The sequence below is a fragment of the Perissodus microlepis genome, chromosome 13, assembly GCF_051167445.1.
Source record: "Perissodus microlepis isolate ML-2025 ecotype Zambia chromosome 13, ASM5116744v1, whole genome shotgun sequence".
NCBI lineage: Eukaryota > Metazoa > Chordata > Actinopteri > Cichliformes > Cichlidae > Perissodus > Perissodus microlepis.
In genome coordinates, this window is record NC_140473.1 from 6,576,215 (window position 1) to 6,599,589 (window position 23,375).

The 23,375-nt window shown below is 40.4% G+C and overlaps 1 protein-coding gene across 1 annotated transcript in view; it reads left to right on the plus strand.

The window, feature by feature from the left end:
* The window catches only part of adgra1b (adhesion G protein-coupled receptor A1b), a 173,380-nt gene that overhangs the window by 145,154 nt on the left and 4,851 nt on the right, over positions 1–23,375 (plus strand). Inside the window, exons 16-18 of the mRNA XM_084948189.1 lie at positions 5,669–5,792; positions 14,025–14,170; positions 23,232–23,327. Of these exons, the coding sequence (XP_084804315.1) occupies positions 5,669–5,792; positions 14,025–14,170; positions 23,232–23,327 (366 nt within the window). The remainder of the gene's footprint in view (positions 1–5,668; positions 5,793–14,024; positions 14,171–23,231; positions 23,328–23,375) is intronic.

Genomic DNA, 23,375 nt, shown 5'->3' on the forward strand with positions numbered 1-23,375 from the left:
TACAGTTACAGGCAAAGGCAGAGACCGTGATAAGACCAGGAGAGACCATTTATTAGAAGGTCAGAAAGGAGCTGCGGTTCCTCTGCATCGAAAAGAGCTGAGGTGGTTCAGCACCTCACTGGGATGCCCAAGTGGTACCCAAGAGGCATATCCAACTGGGCACATGCAACTGTGAGGAAACACCAGGGAAGACCCAGGAAATGCTGGAGAGATTATGCATTGCAGCTGGCTAGGGATCACCCTCGTATTCCCCCAAGAAGAGCTGGAGGAGATAACCAGGGAGACACAGGCCTGTGCATCACTGCTTACTTTGCTTCCTCCCCAACATTGAAATGCAGCAAAAAATTGGTTGGAACTGCTGTTCCAATAAGGATGGTAGAGCATCATCGGGATTAAACGGTAGTTTAGAGATGTTGTGTTTACATTGATAACACAGCTATGATAATTCCAATAAACTGAACAAAACCAAGTAGACAGACATTCATTCATCAGAGAGTGCTTTTCGGAGCAAGAATGCAGAAATTCCAGATTAAACTAGAGTGAGAACAAGCCCATATTTAAGATATGATGCCAGAGCTTTTGTGGTGTCTGTCACACACAGGAGAGGGTTAGAGGGCTTTTCTTTCAACAGTGCTCACATTAACAAACTCCAACACCTCCTCCTCCTCCACACCTCCCTCCAGGTTCTCCCTAGTACTAAAACACATCTCTGTTTAGTAACACTTTACTTGTGTAGTATCACTCCAGCTGACTGACAGTATCCAAGCTGTGAAGCGTTGGGACCGTGTTAAATGGGCAGAATAGAATAGAGGCTGTCCAAAGGCAACGTGTGCAGTGGGCACGTTGAATCTGTCACATTCTCACTTCAGCTTACTAACACATACACACATGCATAAATATAGGAATACACTGTGTGCTTTAGTTCTTTCTCTGCTGGCAAGATAATAAGACAGAATATGTGATTAAGAGTGCATGTGATGTATGATGTATGAGCCAAGGAAGAACATAGTGGTGGGTATCACGTCTTTGAACCCCAAATCCTTTGAATCCAATTGATGAAATTTGAGTCAAAAGTGTTTACAGTCATGACTCAGTGAATATTCGAAAACACTGATATCATGCTGTTAGAGTCAGAGGAATACTTCAGTAATTTCCAGTTTATACAGTAACCATCCAGTTTATCTCTATAAACAGATATCTGCATATGAATTTGCATAATATGCATTTGTATCGAGACTTCTTTTGACCCAAAAGCTTTCTGCTTTCAGGTCCGCTAGTCTGCTTGTAGTCTTATCATATTTGAGCAGGCTTTGGTAAAGAGTCTGTGTGGAGTTCAAACAGCGATTTCATATTCCAATGCAATCTCAAAAGCGTCATTTAGGAGCATAGATGATGGGTCTCCAGTCAGCACAATCACAAGCCCTACCTGATTTAAATTTGGCTAATCCTCCCTTCAAGATCAGTCCTTGTGAATCTCAACTGATGCCGGTGTGAAAGTTGGTTTTTTTTTCTTTGTTTTTTCTTTGTTTTTCAGAATGCTTGTGTGTGCAGTCTGCAATTTCACCATAGACCTCAGACTTACAACTCAGGCCTCAAGGATCTCATTAGCGTTGTTTCCAGCTGGAGCAAGCAGTAGGAAAACTTTAAACCAGCTGCAACCCAGTGGTGAAGCTCACTAGTGAATTGAGTAGTGCACTCAGTAGATAAAAATATACATATTTTCTAAAGTTAATGGACACCAAAAGTGAATCACAAATATTGCACTCTGGACTCACATTTGTCGGGAAAATTAGTCCAAATGAATTCTATTGTTCCTCCAAGTGTGCTGGATGTGCAAATACACAACTGCTTGCTTATATATCATCTACAAATACATACATACACATTGCCAAAAGTATTCGCTCATCTGCCTACACATGCATATGAACAAGCTATAACAGCTTCAACTCTTCTGGGAAGGATTTTCACGAGGTTTAGGAGTGTTTACGGGAATTCTTGACCATTATTCCAGAAGCACATTCATGAGGTCAGATGCTGACAGATGAGAAGGACTGGCTCTCTGCTCTAATTCATCCCAAAGGTGTTCTGTTGGGTTGAGATGAAGACTCTGTTCAAGCCAGTCAGGTTCTGCCACACTAAACTTGCTCATCCGTGTCTTTATCCACCTTGCGCTGTGCACTGGTGCAAAGTCATGTTGGAACAGAAAGGAACCATCCCCAAACTGGTCCGACAAAGTTGAGTGCGTGATGTTGTCCAAAATGTCGTGGTATGCTGAAATATTAAGTTCTTTTGACTAGAACTAAGAGGCTGACCACAACTCCCGAAAAGCAACCCCACACAATAACCCTCCTCAACAAAATTTACATTTGGCACAGTGCGGTCCTGGCAACTGCCAAAGTCAGAATCATCCATCTGATCACCAGACGGAGAAACGTGCTTCATCACTCCGAGTATGGTGGTGGCATTCTTTACACGACTGCATTTGATACTTTCCATTGTGCTTGGTGATATAAGGCTTGGATGCAGCTGCTAGGTATTCTATGGAGCTTTCTATGCATTATTCTTGAGCGAATCTGAGGGCCACATGAAGTTTGAAGGTCTGTAGCATTTGATTCTGCAAAAAGCTGGCAACATCTGAACATTATGCACCTGAGCAGGTGGTCTACCACTTCATGGCTGAATGGCTGTTGTTGCCAATCACTTTCATAACTTTGTTATAATACCACTACCAGTTAACTGTGGAATATTCAGTAGTGAGGAACGACTCGCTGTACTCCTTGCATAGGTGGCATCTTATCAAGGTACCATGCTGGAGTTCACTGACCTCCTGAGAGCGATCCATTCTTTCACAGCAGCTGTCTGCATGCCTAAGTGTTTGATTTTATACACCTGTGGCCACGGAAGTAACTTGGCTAGGGGAGTGCATACTTGTGGTAGAGTAGTGTATGTGATATGCTACTGTTTCTGTGAGTTTGTCTTATTATAATATAATATGGTGGGCCACAGTTCATTGCACTGAACACAAATTATATTATTTTCATATATGAAATAGATTTCAACCATATAACCCAATGCCTTTGCCACGTTTCCTCTTTTTCCTCCATCATAATTAACATGCATTTCCATGCAGCGGGTACCATCTAACTGTGTAACGGTGCTGCAGCCTATAGTTTATGGAGCTTCAGCAGCATATTTGGAATGTGCTGCCACCAATAAAAAGACTTGGCTCAAACTACTATACTATACTATAATGTGTCATATTACACTGTCCATAGCTTTATTGTCCCTTACATTTGGCTGAGGACCGGACACAGGGTGAGAGAGCAGATGCAAAGTCAGGACAGTTTTATTCCCCCTTCACACTGGGAGATGGGGACATGGAGGGTTGCCAGGTTAATGTACTTGACCCAGTGAAAGCCCAGAGCAGAGCCTATGAAAACCTCCTTCAAGGGAGGCCTGAAGCCGGCCTGATTTATGGCCTCTTTGCTGGAAGGAGTTCAGTACCTGGACCGCAGGAGAGGCATCGACAACGGCTTTAATTCTCCCTCCCCTCACACAGAGCAGTGAAGCCCGGCCCCAGAAACACCTCATGGCTCACTGCTGAGCCACTGCTTCATCTACAGTTGGCTCACGTGCAGCTGGGGCTCTGCTCCTCCATTTTGGGGAGTGGAGATTTCCAGCACATGGTTATATAATTTCAAATGGTGACAGTGACTGTAAGGTTGAAGAGGCTGGAGCTGATGTAGGAAAGTAATTAAAAGAATAGATGGTCTAGTAATTCACGCAGTCCAACTAATGTGTTGGTAATGTCTGACCTATTCAGCTTATTTTCAGCTCGGTGAAAAGCGATGGTTTGGGTTACCATAAATGTGCTGCTGCACAGAGCGTGGCTGCTACCATATCTCACAAACAGATGCAGGGCTTAGATGAAAAATGTAAAAACTTCAACTGGCCAAACCAACTGGAGGCAATCTCCTTTTATTTCATCATCAAACCAGCTGATTGATTCTCATTTGTGTACATATGCTGCATGTATTGTACGCGAGAAGGTGGTGGAAAAAAGCTGTGTGGAAAGGATGTACATTGAATTCTTGTAAAAGAATCTGCAAATATCCCTTTGCCTGAGGTCCATCATTCTAAAATAAGCATTATGCATTTTGTAGCAAGGAATTAAATCACTCGTATCTTTTGATGACACAATATTCTGTCTTTCACTTTGTACATGCGGGGATCTTCTTTTTGAAAGGGCCGTTTTTGTTTTTTGGGGGGTTTTTTTTAATGCACTTTCCTTTTTTTATTGTCTCAAGACTTCAAACAGCATTGCTGTAAATAGCATTCTTCTAAAAGTTCAATCAGAATGAACTTAAAAGTAGCTGAACTGCTTTTTGCTATGTAGAAAATACTTGTAAAATGTGATTTTTGCAGTTCTTTCTGCTTTTAGCAAACAGTATTGATATAGTAAATGCAAAGAGATATATGTAGTTTTTTGCACTTCAATACTGAGTCTTCTTATAAAATAATATAATAGGGACATCATTTAATTCTTTTTTTTGATAACACAAATGTCATATATTTGAACATAGTTACATGATTATCTTTGGCTTTGTGTTATGGTGATCTCTATCAACAGATATCTTGCATATGAATATGCAGAGTATGTAGGCAAGATTTCTGGAATTTGAAGCTTTCCAGTTTCCATTTTTACTCCGCTTGTAGTCCATGTTCAGTTTCAGGAGGCTTTGGCTACATGTGTCTACATAAACAGTCTGAATGTCTTACAAGTATGAGCTTTTTATTAGCGTTAAAAGACTGATGAAGTACTGTTGTCACCCTGGCAGGCGGGTAGGCGATGTGGATATCTAAGTTTGCAAATGCGATAACTCGAGAACGAAGCGACGTAGGAGTTTCATTTTGGATACCATTGGTGTATCTACTTGGAGGCTGAGAGGTGCCACTGGCCACTGCCAGTATTTTTAGAGATGTATTTGCATTTGTAAACAGTGACTTTCTGGATAAACCAAGGCCCCAAAATATTGACTGTTGCAGGCTAAGTCAGCACAGTAGTTAATGGGTTTCCAGATTAATGTTACCTGGAAGCAACTATTGTTGTGATTTGGTGCTATATAAGTGAATAGCATTTAACTGAGGTGCATTTTTTCTAGTGTACCCTTGCAATACCCTTACTCATTGAGAATGAATGGTCCTGTGGTGCCACAACTGATCTTATGTGTATGGTTGATAATGATTGGCTGGGATAGTGCTTCCCAAGTTCTTCAAGAGAAATCTGGTAAAATTCTATGCTCCTCCATCTAAATGTGGAACTGTCTTCAGACAGAAATACAAATAGCTCACGATGTTTCTGCTAATAGTTTTATTTTTGTCATAAAAATGTAAATATCTGCTACTCAGCAGGTGTATTGGTAGTGAAGTATATAAAACTTTGTTTATACTACTCGGTTTCTATGGACAGCATTACCAGGTTTTACTGTTAATAGATATGGTAGGAGATAAATGATAAAGAAAACTGATGCTGACCTTTGTAAATAATACTGAAAGTAACACAATTTCAACCAAATTTACAAAAGGTAATCCACAAAACTCTTCACAGTATGATATTTATCACTATTTATCAACTAATTCTTTTTCTCTTGAACCTTTTTTTTGGCAGTGCAATCCGCATCAGTCGGAAGGGATGGCATATGCTGCTCAACTTCTGTTTCCACACAGCGCTGACCTTCGCTGTGTTTGCTGGCGGCATCAATCGAATCAAATACCCCATCATCTGTCAAGCAGTAAGTGCATTCCCTTTTCATTCGTCCCACTCTCAAAGCTTTTCAAAAAATTGATTGTGAATGTCTATTCAGGTGTCAGCAACCAGGCCACTGGGTGCAGTATGTGGATGTACAATAACCCTGCTTTGTGTGTCTTTCATGCTTCAGCTGCATGTATGGTCTGGTCACTCTTTTAGTAAAGTGGTGGCCCAGTGAGTGCGGATGATTCAGGCCTTCCCATCATAACTGCACTCAGTAGCAGGCTCTCTATTGTCTATCTTTGTCTCTTTCTTTTTGCCCAGGGGTTAGTGGTGGGCATTGTGGCACAAACATTGTGGATGTTTTAGAATATAAAAGATTTTCTGGACAATAGAATTTTGTACAAACATGCTTTTCTATGGAAATTTCAATGTTGCATTTACCACATCGCTTTTCATTAAAGGCACCCTGTCTGTGTACTTGAGATGCAACATGATTGTTGTGGATTGCGTGTCTGTCTTCATAAATAACCGCAAAAGCAGTTTCAAAGGATTTTTAAATTACTTTAGATGCATCCGCGCACAAATGAAATAAGCTCCAGGATTTTTACGTGTTTGAATAGTATTTGTATTTGCTTGATGAAACACTTGTTTGCTATGTTGCGCTCCTATCCGTGACAAGGCAGTAATGTGTTAAGTTTGTGTATGATGGTTTATGGTTCATGATTTGTGTTTTTCTCAACTTAACATTGCGCAGATTTTGTTTTTTTGCCGAGCTTGTGGGTTACTGTAAAAAATATTGTATGCATTATGGTCCCTGGATAAATTGAGGGCCCCTGCATGCTTAAAGTGTTTTCACTCCTCTGAGGCATTGGGAATCTTATAGTATAGGCATTCTTTAATTTGGTATATGGCGTGCTTATTAGATGAGTCCTGAAGCTCACATCATTGAAAGTGTTTTAGATTTAGAGTTCAGTCACTGCTCATGAGCTCGGGTCTTGCATGTCCCTGCCTGCAGGTACTGTAGCCCTTTTTATCCTCTACAGCCTTGATGAGGGTTGCATAGATTTAGGTAAATCATATGTGGTTAGCTGGACCAAAGACGGTGAGGCAGTTGAATGACAATGGAGACCATCACAGCAATCACTGAGCCTAGCTATAGATAGAGAAACAGGCCCTGGATAGCAGTGACTGCATTTTCATATTGAAATACTTGCATACAAATCTAAATAACACTTTCTACACTCTGGTACTCCACTTGAACTTAGAGTGTAGCTGTTTTTGACAGAGTTTGTAACTTGAATACAGAAAAAATACCTGAATAAAATCACATCAAAAATGAAATGCCTCAGTATCTACACAACAGATGTTCATGGTTCTAAGAGGGTCACCTAAAGAAATATACTGATTTGCTGAATTGAAATAATTAGGCACCATAACTTCCCTATCTGTGAATAATAAACACATACATACTTATTATATGCTGTAACTATAAAGCTAATACAGTACCGTGCAAAGTTCTTGAGCCACGCCTCGTTTCTTTATATTTTGCAATGAAAAAAGGGAAATGGGGGTAAAGAGACATGCAGTTTGTGAAATTCTAATGTGCTTTAAAGTCAATATTTAGTATGACCACCTTTGTTCTTCGCACAACTTGATCTCACTTGGGCAAGTTTTCTTGTAATTTCTTTGGATAGAGTGCAGGAATAGTTCTGCAGGCTTCTCGAAGGAAAGACAAAACCATCTGCCATGATCGGTTGGGGGTGAGGGGAAGGAGACAGGACAAAAGACACACTGTGGAAGAAAGCCAGAGCTTAGTACTAACTAATGATTAAATGCAAAGTGGTGTTTAAACACATAAAGAATGAAGAAGAGTGAGGGAAAAAGAAACCCTCAGTGCTCAATGGGAAGCCCCCAGTAACCAAGCCTTAATTCAACAAAATTAAGGGAGGATTCAGGGTCATCTAACTAAACAGTTTATCAAAAAGGAAAGTTTTGAACATAATCTTAAAAGTAGAGAGGGTGTCTGTCCCCTGAATCCAAACTGGGAGCTGGAGGCTCTGCCTGGCATTCTACTTTTACTTTATCATTTCTGTGTCATGCTGAAAAATAAAGCCATTACTAATTAGATGATTTCCAGATGGTTTTGCGTGGTGGATCCACATATCGCCACATTTCCCTCTGTGTTCAGAATTCCATTAGTTTTGATGAGAACCCAGACAGCACTGGCTAAAATGCAGCCAAAACAATGACAAAGCCTCCACCATGTTTTAGAGATGGCTGTAGACACTCACTGTTGTTCACTGGCCTCCTCCATACATCACTTTGTTTTTTTCGGATGGTCTCTTTAGGGATCGCCACAGTGGATCATCTGCCTCCATCTCACCCTGTTCTAACATCCTTCTGTTATACCAACCCCCTGCATGTCCTCCTTCTCCATACTGGCAAATCTTCTTTTTTCTTCCTGGCTCGAAGCTCCATATTAAACACTCTTTGTCCAATATATCAAACATCCCCCTCTCTAACTTTTACAGAAGCCCATGAAAAATATTAAATTAAAATGTCAACATATGTGAATTTGTAAAGAAGCTGGAAAAATCAAAGAGGCTCCTGACATAATTGCAGTGTTATTGAACTGGGTCTCTGATGTTTGTGATAGTTGACAGCGTCAGAAAGAATGAAAGTGAGAATAAAAAACAATATGTCTCTCCTTTAACTTTTTTACATGGTTAGAATACCATATGGTCCCTGTGGATTTCCTATCCATTTGATTGATAGCTTGACCGACCTCAGTAGTTAGCATGAAACATCAGCTGGAGCAGAGCATCTTCCACTGTCAGTTCACCTCAGCAGGGGGGCATTTACTGTATGTAGCCACAAAGAGATTGATGTACACCTCTTTTCTACTTCTCACTCACAGTTTAGACTGTCTTCAGTCACTACTTGTTTGGATCAGTTGGCCTCCGATGCTCCATTTTTTGTGTGCGCTATCACACATTTGGGACTCAACTCCTTCTGCTGTCACAAGCACTTTAGGTGGCCTCCTATTCCATAGTGTAACAACTCTACCTCTGCTGAAATATAGCCAGCTTTTCTTGAGTTGTCTAGCAGAAGGCTCGCTGACAGGCATGTCTTAAAAAAAGTCACCACTTGTGTCACGGCCGTCAAGTCTTCCCGTACGATGGTAACTGACACAAAATGGCTGGTATTTGTCCCTTTACTCTTAGAGAAATGGTGAAAGGGACACAAGAGTAACTTAACTAGTTTTTGTCTAGTGAAGCACATCAAATCATTTTTGATTACTTGACATAAAAAAACACCCACAGGGATAAGAAATTTAAATCTTCTATCATTTATTTTATGAATAAGGTGCAATTTAGATCAAGTTCAGAACTATTTGCACTGCTCAGATGCATAGTGGTTTAAAATTTGAGAAGAGAAGTGATGTAATGATGTACCCTTTGCAGATCTTAATGAACAGAGAATGTGGTTATCTTCTTCTAATGCTTATGAAGGCAAAGTTATATTTTCAAATAATACACAATTAGATTTTTAGCATGTAGCATAGCCTAATGTTGAAGGTTATCCATGCAGCAATGCAAGAACAAAGACATCTCTTAACAGAAGAACATGGTGGTCCTCACAGAAACATGAGCGACTTCACTATAAGAATTCAACTGTTATCTTTCGTTTCTGTGCCATTTACTCCCCATCTTCTTAAAAGCTGGATGAAATTTAGTTTCTGTACCACTGAGTGTATAGGTGGCTGGGAGACATTGACTTTTCAGCATTCAGTACAAGCTTCAGAGGAGAGAAGAATGAATGATGTTCAATCATATTGAGGAATGTGTCATCTGCATAAAAAATCATCTAAACTTAGTATGAGCTACATATTGTTCTATATGCTTTTGAGTTGTGGCATTGTAAACAAGCACTTTGGCTGGTGTGTCCATGTTTTGAGTTTTTCACTCGATTAGATACCCAAGCATTTTAAAATGTACTAAATTAAGCGTTTGTTGCAATAATCTGTTGCCTCCAAATGTTTTTTTCTCTTTTGTTAGGTTTGTCCTTGAATTGTACATCAGTGTTTAATGTTTTGAAAGGACAAGAAATAATGTTATTATTTTCAAAAACCTATTTCTTATTAGAAAAAGGTTGTTATTTGAATTCTACTTATGTAGCCACACACAATCTCCTGCTTTCCCGCAATATCAGTGCAGAGTTTTCTGATGGAGCTGTGCAATTTAGCTGACCTTGCCGCTGGTTTTTAACGTACTTACCTTTCATTCATTTATTCAACTTTGTCCTGGGGCCTTTGAATACTTTTTGATGCTCCTCCTTTACCTAATCACTGCTAGCAAAATCACTCTTGGCAGATTTGGGAAGGAGCCCAGATTGTCTTCAATCCCACTGGGATCGAGGCAGGCCCCACCAGACACAATTTGGGATAATTACAGGAATGCTTGAGGAGATGTGTGATCTCCCGATGCATATACACAGACAGATTCACACACGGATACACGCATTGCCTGCTAAATTCACTGTACCCTCCGATCACCCCGCCAACCTCCTTACGCACACACTTACCCCCCTTTCCCTTCCCAGGAGGAAAAATAAGTACATGCTCTCGCTCCAAACTAAGCAACTTCAAGGGGCTCTGAGTCTAGATTTGGCAGTTCTCGCAAGACTTCAAGCACGCACTCCCCACCCAGTCTTCACCCATCCCCCCTCCAACACCCCCCCACCTCCTCCTTTTCCTTCCACACCTGCATCCCATACTCGTCTGCCTGTTCTTCTATCTGTATGCCAGTCTTCAGTCGTGCACCGCTGCTCCACCCACTGTGGCACTGTCGCTATGCAGCATCCAATGTCTTTACAGCTTCAAAGTCAAAGTCATCTCTAATCTCAATTTCTATCTTTTCTTCAAACAAGGCTTGCTTTATCATTGATTTGAGCAACACCCTAGCTGTCACACTACATTTTCTGCTTGCCCGGGCTAAGCAGGAGAACAACATACAGTATACCACTGTTTCCAGTCGACTTACCTCATGTTACCTCAGACCATCAAAATTTGGATTACACATCGCAGATGATTGTTCACTGAGTATGACCGGCGTTAAATAACCTATTAATTTAGAAAAGAACTTGGCTAAGGATGACCTAGATCTGAAGTAACATCCAAGTGTCAGCTTAAAGATGCTATACAGAGGATTTCCCTAATTAGCACCGCACTGTGAAATTAGTTGTGATGGCAAAAGCTGTGAAAGCGAGAGAGAGAGAGAAGGCATTACATTATAGCAGTGATTTTGCTTTGTTTTTCCATTGGGTCTACTTTGACTGTTCCCAAGTTTCCCTGTACATAAATACTGTAGCTTGGAGTAGTCTGGTTACCCATGTACCAAAAATAATTTGGAAACAATATAACAAAGATGTGATAAAAGATAAAACACTTTAAAGTTAGTTTTTAATATCGCACTTTTAGTCTGTGCCAAATGTTTTAAAACAGATCATCTGGCAATATTAACTGAAATAAAAATGTAGTATAGAGTTCATTGAAAATTCTTAATCGATTGTTATTTTCCACATTTCTTTTCCCTCCAGAACTATGATAATGTTTATTCAAATTTCAAATCAGTTTTCAAGGACTAGGTTCTCTGAAAAAAATACTATGAAACTGATTATTGTGATTTCCAGTCAGAAGGTATAAAGAGCACACATGCTTTTCTAGACTTACAATATTATTGTTGCCTTATTAATAATAATAATAATGGATTGGATTTATATAGCGCTTTTCAAGGCGCCCAAAGCGCTTTACAATGCCACTATTCATTCACACACACTGGTGGAGGCAAGCTACAGTTGTAGCCACAGCTGCCCTGGGGCCCCTCTGGCCAACACCAGTAGGTGGTAGGGTAAAGTGTCTTGCCCAAGGACACAAGGACCAGGACAGAGAGCCCGGGGATCGAACCGGCAACCTTCCGGTTACAGATGTGCTTCCCAATCCCCAGAGCCATGGTCGCCCCACATTATTATTCTGCTTTTCCTCATTTTCTGTCATATATTTTATAACAGTCACCTTGAAGGGAAGGAAAAAAACAGATTTCTTGCCTTTACCGTCATCTAATACAAAAGAGTGTCTAATAAATTATTATAATTATAAAAAAATAAATACTCTCTAGTTTACATACAGTTCTGGTCAAAAGTTTTGCGGTCAGGAAATACAATGTGTGTGAAAATAAGTCTAAATCAGAAATGATTTATGATCATTTGTGATAAATGTTTCTATTAACCATTAATGGTGGTTTATGAGATGAAAAAACATGTTTATTTATTACTTTAGTTTTTCAACAAGACACTTATAGGATTAGTGAGAATACAAAAATGATGCTGATTCCTTATTAATTTAACATTAATTTCACATGATGCTTTTGTTTAGGAGCTAGTAGAATCCTGGGGCTCACTCTTGCACTGTGTACTGATACTGCAGAAGGACATGCTAGTGCTTTGACAAGTTGCTATTCTTCTTCCACTGACCACACATGTATGGAGGAAAGTAGCCGACAAATCAAAATCAAGCCACTCTTTTTTTTTTTGTGAAGTTTTAATTTTTTCATGTCTCACAAATATCTCCATATGAGATAAAAGAGGGACTTTGAGGAGACGGAAGCAGTGACTGTTTTAATGGGGACACATTGATCAGGCTTCCTGGGCTGCTTCCAGCTTCTGTTTTGTTAACTGTGTGATCATTGTGCTGCTGCTCACTGATCCGATTATTGACTGAAATTTTGTATTTACCCAGATTCTGTGCTAACAATGGCACATCAGGTGAAAGCACACACCAGCTCTGAATAGTAAAACATCAAATATCAAAATATTGCTGTGTTTTTTAGGAGTCAGGTCCCTCAAGTATATACCAGTCTAAATGATGCACCTTTCACAGACTCAATAACGAATACAGATGGTCACAAATAGCTCCAGTCACCAATGGTTACAGCTATAATTGTGACCACCTTCGGTTCTGAAAGACACCAGAAATTCTGCTTTATTATCAAAACAAATGTTAGCATAGGGTTTCTTTAAGCACACACACACACACACACACACACACACACACACACACACACACACACACACACTACTGGTCCACTGCGGCTTGTGTGTGATTTTTTTGAAAAACTGCCAGATGGGCAACTATAGCTGTGTCGCTTTATTATTGCTGACTTGTCTCAGCTGATGTAGACATTAAAGTTTTGTTGCCATTTGATTGATCGTGCAGTTGCAACAGCAAAACAATATTCAGGACATTAATCAGCCAGTAACAATCACAGGTCACGCTCCGTACGTTAATATGAGAACCCCCTCCTCCCCCATTAAAACCATATTTAAAGACACACTTCCCTTCTGTCTGTTCTTGGCACTAATGAAGCTCTGAAGAGTGTGGACTCTGAAGCTGTGATTGACTTACCACCCACTCTCTGCTCACTATAACCAGCTCAAGGACACTTCCAATTAGCATCTGGACTGGTAGCTCGAGTCCCTAGGCCTTTCGTGCTGGAGAGAAGCCATTTGATTGGGTACCTCAGGTTGCCAGTACATCATGAACGCACTGACAGTTGGAGAAAAGGCTCAGTGCATTTTAATCTTCTGTATCCATTCTCCTTTCTGTCTTTTTTTTGCAACTGTCATGTCTATGCTCTCTGTCTGTGAGCTAGCAAAGCTTTTAAACAAAGTTAGATTAGTTTCCCCATTCAAATATAATTCATGAATATTAAAACACGAGGAACGGAGATATGTGTACAGTGCATTTTTGGAAAAACAATCACACGCTGATAGTTGTCAACGTGACTGACATTTATATTCAGGTTTGTTATTCACGGTGCACACCTCATGTCCTCTAACTCAACTGATAAGGAGCTGCTCAGTATCCACCAGTATAACCTCACTATGCTGCTCTTATCCTAGACAACCTTGATGATTCAATAGCACTTTTTGAACCTGTCTTTCCGTCATTCTACTATTGTCTTTTAGTAGAGGATAACACAAAGCAGCCAGGTCTTTAAGGAAAACGTCTGTGGAGACACCCTTGGAGTGACATTGATGGTTATTTTCTCAAGAGGAGTGGCAGCTCATCCTGAACACTTTTCTTCTTTGAGTTACAGGGATATAATGAAGTCTGACATTTTTCACAGAGACACACTTTACAGTATTATGTATAAGCAAAAGTTCAGCAAAGTCAAAGAAGTAACTTGATGCACCCTCCGTCACCCAATCTCAGGTCGGGGTCGTGCTGCACTACTCGTCTTTGTCAACCATGCTGTGGCTCGGGGTGACGGCGAGGAACATTTATAAACAGGTGACCAAGAAGCCTCCACAGAGTCAAGACAGTGACCCGCCTCCGCGCCCTAAACAGCCCCTGTTGAGGTAAGCACAGATGTCCTCGCAACCCTTCCCAACCCTGAATGCCGCTCAACAGAAAGTTCATAAACATTTGTGCGCACATATGTGTTTGTGTGTGTGTGTGGTACTTTTCTTTGGTCTTTTTTGATTGCTTCATGTGTGCCTTTAGAGGCCAAGGACGGTTCACTGCGCAGTTATTTGCTTTCTTATTTCATTTTTTTGTATATACACAACTTGACTGAGGCTGAGATATACTGTCATAGTAGGTTTATGCATTCACATTTTGACGAAAGAAGTCTTCAGATGAGTAAAATGCAAATACAGCCATGGTCGATATACTCAGTTATAAGGGTCCTGCCCCAGACCCCTTGGTCCTATATTGTGTTGTCTATTTTATGTGTGGCGCACTATACATTGATTAGTCAAAGGAGCTTGCAAAGAAAAGCGTCTGGACTTCTTTAAGTTACTTGAAGACGTTTCACCTCTCATCCGAGAAGCTTCTTCAGTCCAGACGCTTTTCTTTGCAAGCTCCTTTGACTACGATGACCTGGATGACTGAGAACCTTCACAGATATACATTGATTAGCAATGTTGATTTGGTTTCTACTCATCTTTTTGTATGGAGTTTGAATGTTTTTCGCTGTGCCCTCATAGGTTTCCTCCAGGTGGTCCAGTTTCCTCCCACTGACTAAAAACACAACTATTGGCTTGACTGATGATTCTAAAGGGCCATGGATGTAAGGCCGATAAAGGGCTTAAACTATATAGAGTAAAACGCTGTATGAATGCGTGGTTAAATGTGACTGATCTTTGACTGATCAGCAAGGCTGGAAAAGCACTGTATAAATAGATTTATATTTACTCCCAATATTGTGTGACTTTGAGGATTTTGCACATTAGCTTTCACAGTTGTTAGAACAACAAAGTCACACCATAACATAAACTTGCTAACAGATGGAGGCAGTGGTAGACCAGGACTTTCACTTCGGAGTGAGAAGTAGTTTTTCACAAACAGTTTTTTCTTTCACTGGCTTTATAGGTGGAAAAAAACCTTTTGCCAGTTTCCCATTGTCAGCAGTACAGTGATTAGTAATAAACTATGGATAAGTACCTTCATGCACCTACTAAAGCTAACAGCTAACAATATGTGGCATATTTGTGATAAGCTAACTTTGCAGAGTTAGCAACATAGCATCCTCTATACCAGCGGTCCCCAACCTCCGGGCCTGTCTGTGAATCGTTCGGTACCGGGCCGTGAGAGTTGAGGCTCAGGTGTGAAATTTATGGTTTTCAGGGTTTTTATCGTTTTTTATCATTATGTTTTTAATCGGTTTTATCATTAACTCAGTTTCTCTGGGTCTTTCCCCGTCTGTTATGAATAAATCTTCCTTTTTTTGTTACCGGTACTGGTTTTATCCACGACACCTTAAAGGCCGGTCCGTGAAAATATTGTCGGACATAAACCGGTCAGTGGTGCAAAAAAGGTTGGAGACCGCTGCTTCACACCCTTTGAGTTGGTGGGATAATGAGTATTGCTAGCTTGACATGGAAACAGAATAAAATTCTTAGTGGCTTTTAAATAGCTAAATATGTGTTTGTCAGATTACTCAGCCATTCCCTTGGGCACGTGTGAGCTACGTGGACTTTACTGTGGAGTAAACTTTTGCATCTTTGTGTCTCACACTAGTTTAGGCTCAGGTGTTTCAGAGGGGAGCAACTGTCATGCAAGTGTTGCATAATTTATATGAAAATAAAACCCCAGTTGGTTTGCATTATTCAACATCAACAGCGAGATGGCTATCAAGACTTTCTGTTGATACACTTTGCATCACCTTATTGATTTCTCCCACATGTCTTGGGTGTTGAATAGTAAGGAGTGACTTTATGTGAAAACTGATAAACCACTGATTAGAGAACTTTAAATTCCTTGTAATCAGCCAATTTCCTGAAGAGAGACCACTTAAAATGGATAGAGGTTGTTGTTAGGGGTGACATTCAAGGTTAATATGAATATGTAGTATACCGTCAGTCATCAGCAGCTCTCAGTAGGGCATTTCCTGAATTTCCCCACTGAGCTTGTCTGGCTAATCAACTTGTCTGATATTTTCAGGACATTAAGAAACAGCCTCACTGAACTATAGCAGACTGACCAGAAAGTGTTTTGATCTGTTTGCTAGAATCATTGCAGTCACCGCTGCAGTCTTGTAATCTCTAGCCCAGAAACACGCTGGTGAATATCTAAGTGTATTTGTAATGTACTGTATTAATTGTAAAAACACGAAAATAAGGATCGTGACATAATTCATATAAACATTTAAAAAAGAAATTGACCTGTAACACTGCCTGTTATACTTCTTCATAATATTTATGTATATCAGGAATCACGGACAGTATGAACAACTGTGACAAACAAAAAGCAGGCAGTGTTACAGGTTAATCAATGGAGTTTCACCTAAGAGGCAAGGGTTTGGTTCCTATGTGAAGACAAGAGTCAGCATTGACTTGATTTGTTTAAAGCACCTGCAGCTCCCTTGTGTTGTCCTCGGGATTCCCATACACTTGTTTGCCATAGACCTAGGGGTCATTTTTGACCCGAGGACAACACAATGGTTAAGGTGATACAGAAACAGCTGCTTTCTGTTATAAGTTATAACATTATTGGCAAGTTGTTTAAATACTTAATTTTGAAATAACCATTCTTACTTAAAATACTTTGTTAAAGTAGTTTTATTGGATTAAAAAATACTATGTCTGCCGCTCCAAATGGCACGAGAATGCAGCATTGACTAAACTGAGTTGATAGCTGCAGTTCAGAATCTATGTAAATCAACACATTTGCAAACCTTCGTTAGCTGTTCATCAATAGGCATTTCAAAATAACCTGAGACATCATGTTTTGCCTTTTTATAGATTTTTTTATAGATTAGTGAAAACACAGTGTATGATGCATGCGGTACAACTTTTGGTTATTCTGTGTGAGCTTTCCTTCCACACTTCAAGGTTTAGTAAGTAAGAGGGAGTGCAGGTGAATGTGAGCAGGAGAAGGAAGGACAGAGAAGTAATTGACTAAAGCCCTTCACCATAGCATCACCTCCAGTGCTTTTACTAATTACCGCAGTCACCCAGGAGGTCACTGAGCCAGAAGCTTTATCAAAAATCTAAATGTATTTAGCTTTTTAACCCTTTAATTCCTCTTCACTTAGACACGCGCACATCAGATTAAATTTCTCCTATTTGTGTTGTTTTTTTTCCCCCTACTTCTTCGTTTTATTACTTTACTGCTTACGCCTAACATTTGGCACATTTAAGAGGATCATTTTTTGGACCCATGCGGCGCTCCTCCTCTGCGGTGAGAAGGTGCTGTGTGAGCTCTTCAGCACATTGCAACTGTGCTGCAGAAGCTGCTGGAGCTTCAATGAGAAATCCTGTTAGAGGAAGGTTTCAGAGCAGCAACAGAGAGGCAAACAGGGGGCAGACCGTAGCAAATGTATGTTTGTCATTTAATCTGTCATTTTCTTAAAGCCTGCTGGGAAATTTCGGTTGCATGAATTTTCTTGAACTTTTCAGAATATTTTGCAGGAGATACAGCAGACAACCCCAAACTAGAAAATGATTTGAACATGTGGAGCTGCACTGGATATGAACCCTGCTGCAACACCTTACGTGCTTTTAGAATCGCTGTCTGTGGGGTGGTTTAAAAGGATTATTATGACGAATATAGCATTCTCATGGGCATTTATTGCCCATACCACCCGAAACTAATATCTGGAAAATTTATAAAGGGGCAGATTCATATGTCTGACATTATTAAAATTCGAATCTCTCAATAACGTATTCCTGACGAGTCGCTGAAAGTCTGAGGATACGGACGCCACTAAGATAAGGATCCCCTCAACCTATAAGCAGCACTTTCCGTGCAAAGCAAATCCTCAGACACCTGCGTGATTCAGGGGTTTAATATGGAATGTTCTCGAGGCTCTCCCATCATGCACTGCTTGTGAATGAGATAATTTGTCTGGGGGCAGACGGGGGGATTGTGTGGCACAGCAGTCAAGTTGATCCACAGTGATTGACTGTAATGCTCCCCGTCAGACAGGCTCATGCAATGAGACTTAGCAGCTGGAGACAAATCAATTTCTCTCCCCTCCCAACAACCCACCTATTTCTCCTCATCTACCTCTTTTCCCGTCCTTCCACTCTTGACAGCATCTGATGGCATATCCAGCCGACCATTACACCGACCCCTGTCAAAAATCTGCCACACCATGTTGGACCGCACACCTTAAACGCCTCTGTTTTTGCTATTAACTAACAGCGATCCGGAGTGATGAGTGCTGATCTTTCCTCTAAAACATAACAGAGGATCCCTCCCATTATAGAATCTCCATCAAATGTCTGACAATTATTGATAAAAACTTCTTATACCAGACGTCGCTGTCAGTGATGTCAAAAAGAAAACTCACATAACAAGTGCAGTCATGTAAGTGTAAAATAACACTACATGTATAGCAGGAAACAAGGGAGAAATCTAAGGTAATGTATTATGTAATGTATTGTAATACTCATTTAAATCTTTTTTATAGTAGTTTAAATTTATTCATATTAATTAAGATGGACAAACAATTAAAATATACCCAGCACATGAGATGCTGCAGTGTGTTTTAAAGGGAAAAGGTCACCCATCAAGTCCCTAAATAACCCAAATAAATAGATAAACAAAAACAACTTTAATCTACTGTCTGTGTGTCATGTATAATTACCAGTTACAGTAATTTATGGTACCAAGAAGGCGTTAGTTATATTTCAGTGGGTACTTTGCTGAGAGGTCATGTTCTATATCTACTTGGTAAGCATCCATAGACCTAAAAATATCTCTGCTGCAAATAGCCTACAGTGAAACTCTAAAACTGAAACTGTGCGAAAAACTAGACATGACAGAAAACTATTTGTGACTTTAGAAAGGAAAATGTCCCAGCAATTATGATGGTGCTCAATACTCGACCTGAGGAAAACCACCGGGTAACAAATTAAGCGACTGTAGCCTTTGGCAGCTCACCTCTCTCAAATAGAGAAAAGAATACAATGCTCTTTGCAATTATATCCTCCATGTGTTTTGATTAGTGACATGAAATATAATTTACAAAATTTTACAATATTTGCAAAGTTTTGTAAAGTGTACATGTGCAAAACTGTTGTTTTGGAGACACACACATGGATCCTGCTGCTGTATGATGCTGCAGGTGATTAATGAACTGTTTAAAGAGCACTTTCACTCGCTGGGCCCACGTCCTCATTTGAGGTTTGACGGCGGTTTAGTAGATAAAGGTGAAGGGCTTGGACATGAATTAAGCTGCAGTTTGGGGAAGGCCTCGAAGGGGACTGGCGGCAGCTCCCGGGCGTGGCAGATCCCCGTGTACTAAATAGAAGTGAAGAAGTTAAAGAATTGAAAAGGGAAGGGAGGGTGGGGCAGGTAAACGAGAACTACGGCTTGTAGAACTGGGGGGACATATATAGATGAGAACCGGAAGGAGCGTGTTTGGGGGCGTGGTCCCGCTCCTGAAATTCAGATACTTTATCTCCAACAAAAAGTGATTCTTTGCCTTCATAAATATGAAGCAATAATTTTGAATAAACTGCAACTGAAATAAAATCAAATATTTGTTTATTCAAATAATTAATCATTAAGGAAAGTATGATTGGTATAAAGTGTATACCAGTCAACTTTATTTTTGTTTTTGACAAGATTTGGACCAGAATTTGATCAAATTCAACATTTGGGGCATAATTATTTTGAATGAGAAGACTACCACACATTTTTTAATAGATGTGAAGTTTCAGAGCAAAGTGAATCTGGCTACACTTAACCTACATAAAGTTGTGTTGTGATTTTTGGAGAAGTCTCTGCGTGTGCTTCTTTTAGGCTTTGAACAAAGTGATTTGCAGACTTTGTTCTGTCCTCTGTTAGTTTAATGATTAAGGAGGGATTTTAAGGCTTCCTCTTATTTGTGACAGTGTCTCAAAGCTGTTGTCACATGATAAAAGTAGCGAAAAATGTATCAGAAAATAAAATGGTATATGGAAGAACATCTTTCTTTGAAAAAGACTACTTGAAATTAATATAGACTGTTCAGAGTTTTTGCTTGAGTGTTGTCTAAGGAGCTTGGAAAGAAAAGCATCTGGACATGATAGGGTGGGGCTAGGTTTCACAATGAGCTCACCTGAAACCTTGGCTACACCCATTTTCACACCTTGGCTCATGTGATTAGGTAGAGGATCATTAGGGGTCCTTTTGTCCCTCTTGGGGGGTTACTCCCACTGGGTTTAAGTCTGGGACTCTCGACCATTTGACCCTAGAACTGAAGAAGCTTCTCAGATGAGAGGTGAAACGTCTTCAAGCAACTTAAAGAAGTCTAGACGCTTTTCTTTCCAAGCTCTTTAGACTACGATGACCTGGATGACTGAGAACCTTCACAGACATATTGCTTGAGTGTTATTTTGTGAGTTGTTTTTATTCTGTTTGTGATCCTTATGCTAAGCTGTGGTAGCTGGCACAGCTTTCTTTTGGCTGTGACATCAATCTTCGCATAAATCTTTGCATTTAACTCTTGGCAAGTAAGCTAATGAGTATATTTCCCAAAGTGTTGAACTGTCACTTCATTCAGCTTACTTTGCCCATTAAAGAGAATTCAGACCTGCAGGACTGTGGTTAATGGCAAATTTATGCCTTAATGTTCCATCCTCCAGCTTTACTCCAAAGCCCTTGCCCTCTGCTGGAGCTTAATATGACCATCAGTTGTCCCCAGCTGTGCTATGTATATCCTGGACAGGGTCCAGAGAAAGGACAGTGCACAGTCATAAAAACAGAAGATAGTGCATAAGCATAGGAACAAAAAGAGGAGTTGCTGTAGCTACTGACTAAAAGGCACTTTAGGGTCTATTTATATCAGATGATTGCTGTTCCTAAACTCACTCAAAAGCACAAGACTGCATACACAGCCATTTTGTTTGAGTTTGAAGGCTTTTTTAAAAGAGTAGATTGGCCAACAAAGAGGATGAGTGCATTCAAGGGGGGCAGGATTTTGTGTGCATATTCATATTAGAATGGGTGCATTAGCAAGAATTTTAATGCGGTAGACCTTTTCGAATAAAAACGAGGCAGCAAGTAGACTGAAATATATCACACGCTCTCAATACAGTTTCTGCATGTACTGTACATGTGCTTCACTTGGGACCACGTCTTAAGGAAACACATGCTGGCTTTCCTAGAAGGGATAAAAGGGGAATGAGGGTTATAAAGCGCTGGGTGCTTTAACATCTACTAGCTCTTCTCATTTATGCTTATCTAGCTGACGGGTGTGTAAATGGCTTTCTGCTGGAGCAGGGTCCCCCGGGAGAACCGTTCCACTCACACAGACAGTGACAGGCCAGTAATGTCCCCCCCGAAAACCCCCTGTCTTTGCCTCACCTCCAGCCACCCCTCACCGACCAGCCCAGACAAACATCTTGATTGTAATTGAATTTTCAGAACGGCTGCTGTGTGACGGAGTAACGATTGGAAGGGAGAGCGACAGAGAGAGAGAGAGCCACAGTAAGAAGGGGTGGAAGGGAGGAAACTGAGGATGAAGACGGAGGAAGATGGAGTGGTGGAAAGGTTAGAGTAATGACAGAGGCTAAGATTGAACAGGAAGGAAGAGGAAATAGCATACTGTTGTATAGCATGACAGTGGAGGGAAAGCCAAGGACAGGAAGCTGCTGGGGGATTAGCTTTGTTTCTGCGCCGAAGTCTTGATGGATCGTAATATACTGTTGCAATGCAAGTTTAATGGTTCACATACCTGCCGCGCGCATGCATAAGTGTAGCTGACATGTGAAGGATCAGGGAGAGGGAAAAAAAGCACCGAATAATCTGCGGTTAACATTAGAATATCATCCTTGAGAACATTTAATCCGACACAAAGTAAACAGAACTAAACATGGTAATACCTAGGGGCATAATGCACTGTTGTTAAGATCATACTTTATTAGTTCCGCTTCACATCTTTCTCCCATTGATATTATTGTTTGTTTGTTTTTTTTTCTCCAGCTAGCCTTATATAGTCTTGATTTAATTGGATAAACCGCCATTACATCAGCTATGTTGGCAAGTGAGGTCAGAGCTAATTCACTTAAAACACATGTTAAAATTAAAGGTAGTTCTGCTAAATTTCTTGGTGGCTTACAACATAACGCGAATGCTGTATTTCTGGGGTTGTTGCTATGAAAGCTAAAATAACTGCCACTTAGCTGTATAACTCTGTCCTTCATTGTTGTGTAGTGTTTTTTCATTTTGTCTATTAAGTGACCTGCACTCTTTATGATAATGAAAGCTGAAGTCGAGGATACAATCCGTTTTCTGTATGTCTGATAAGCCAGTTTTGATAAGTCCGCCATCCCTTTCCTATTAAATCCGCACTCTCTTTCCATATTCGGTGCTCTGATGAATAGCAGATGCCCTAAATGAGCACTGACAAGTTTATCGCCGGGAAAACAGATTTGTTTGTATAGGAAAATTTACACTTTGATTTGTGGCAAAGAAAACAAATTGTAGGTGGCGATTCCTCCCATGGAGTGTGGTCACAGGCACACCGACAAGTTCCAGTTACACATCATTGATCTTTGTTCATTCATTTATTTTAAGACACTCATAAAGCTGCATTCACCAGTGGCTCCATACTGTAGTGGTTAACACATTTGTCCCAAAACAGAAAAGCTTTCCCAAGAGGAGATACAAATTCTCAGGGGGTTGCTTGAGCGATGCCACATGGTGTTTAAAAGAAAAAGAAAAAAGCTGCCAAATCAAATGTGTGTGTCCATCTGCTGTGGTAACCAGTCCATTCACAGCACAAGTCAGCATCTTTCATCTGTCACCTTCTTTGACAGCTTTTTTAATCTTCCTGAAGTCTTATTTTGACAGTGTATTTTTATAATCCACATGTGTGACACAGGATTTGTAAATGTCTTTTCACTTCCAACTTTGATATTCTTGCCCTACTGACCCTGTCTCGCTCTCTCTTTTTGTTTTTACCCCCCCCCCATACCCTCAAAGATTTTATCTAGTCAGCGGTGGAGTGCCCCTCATCATCTGCGGGGTCACGGCAGCTGTCAATATAGACAACTATGGCAGCAGGGAGCAAGCGCTGTAGTAAGTCCTAGATTTGCTTCTTCCTGAGTCAGTCTATGATGATGTTTC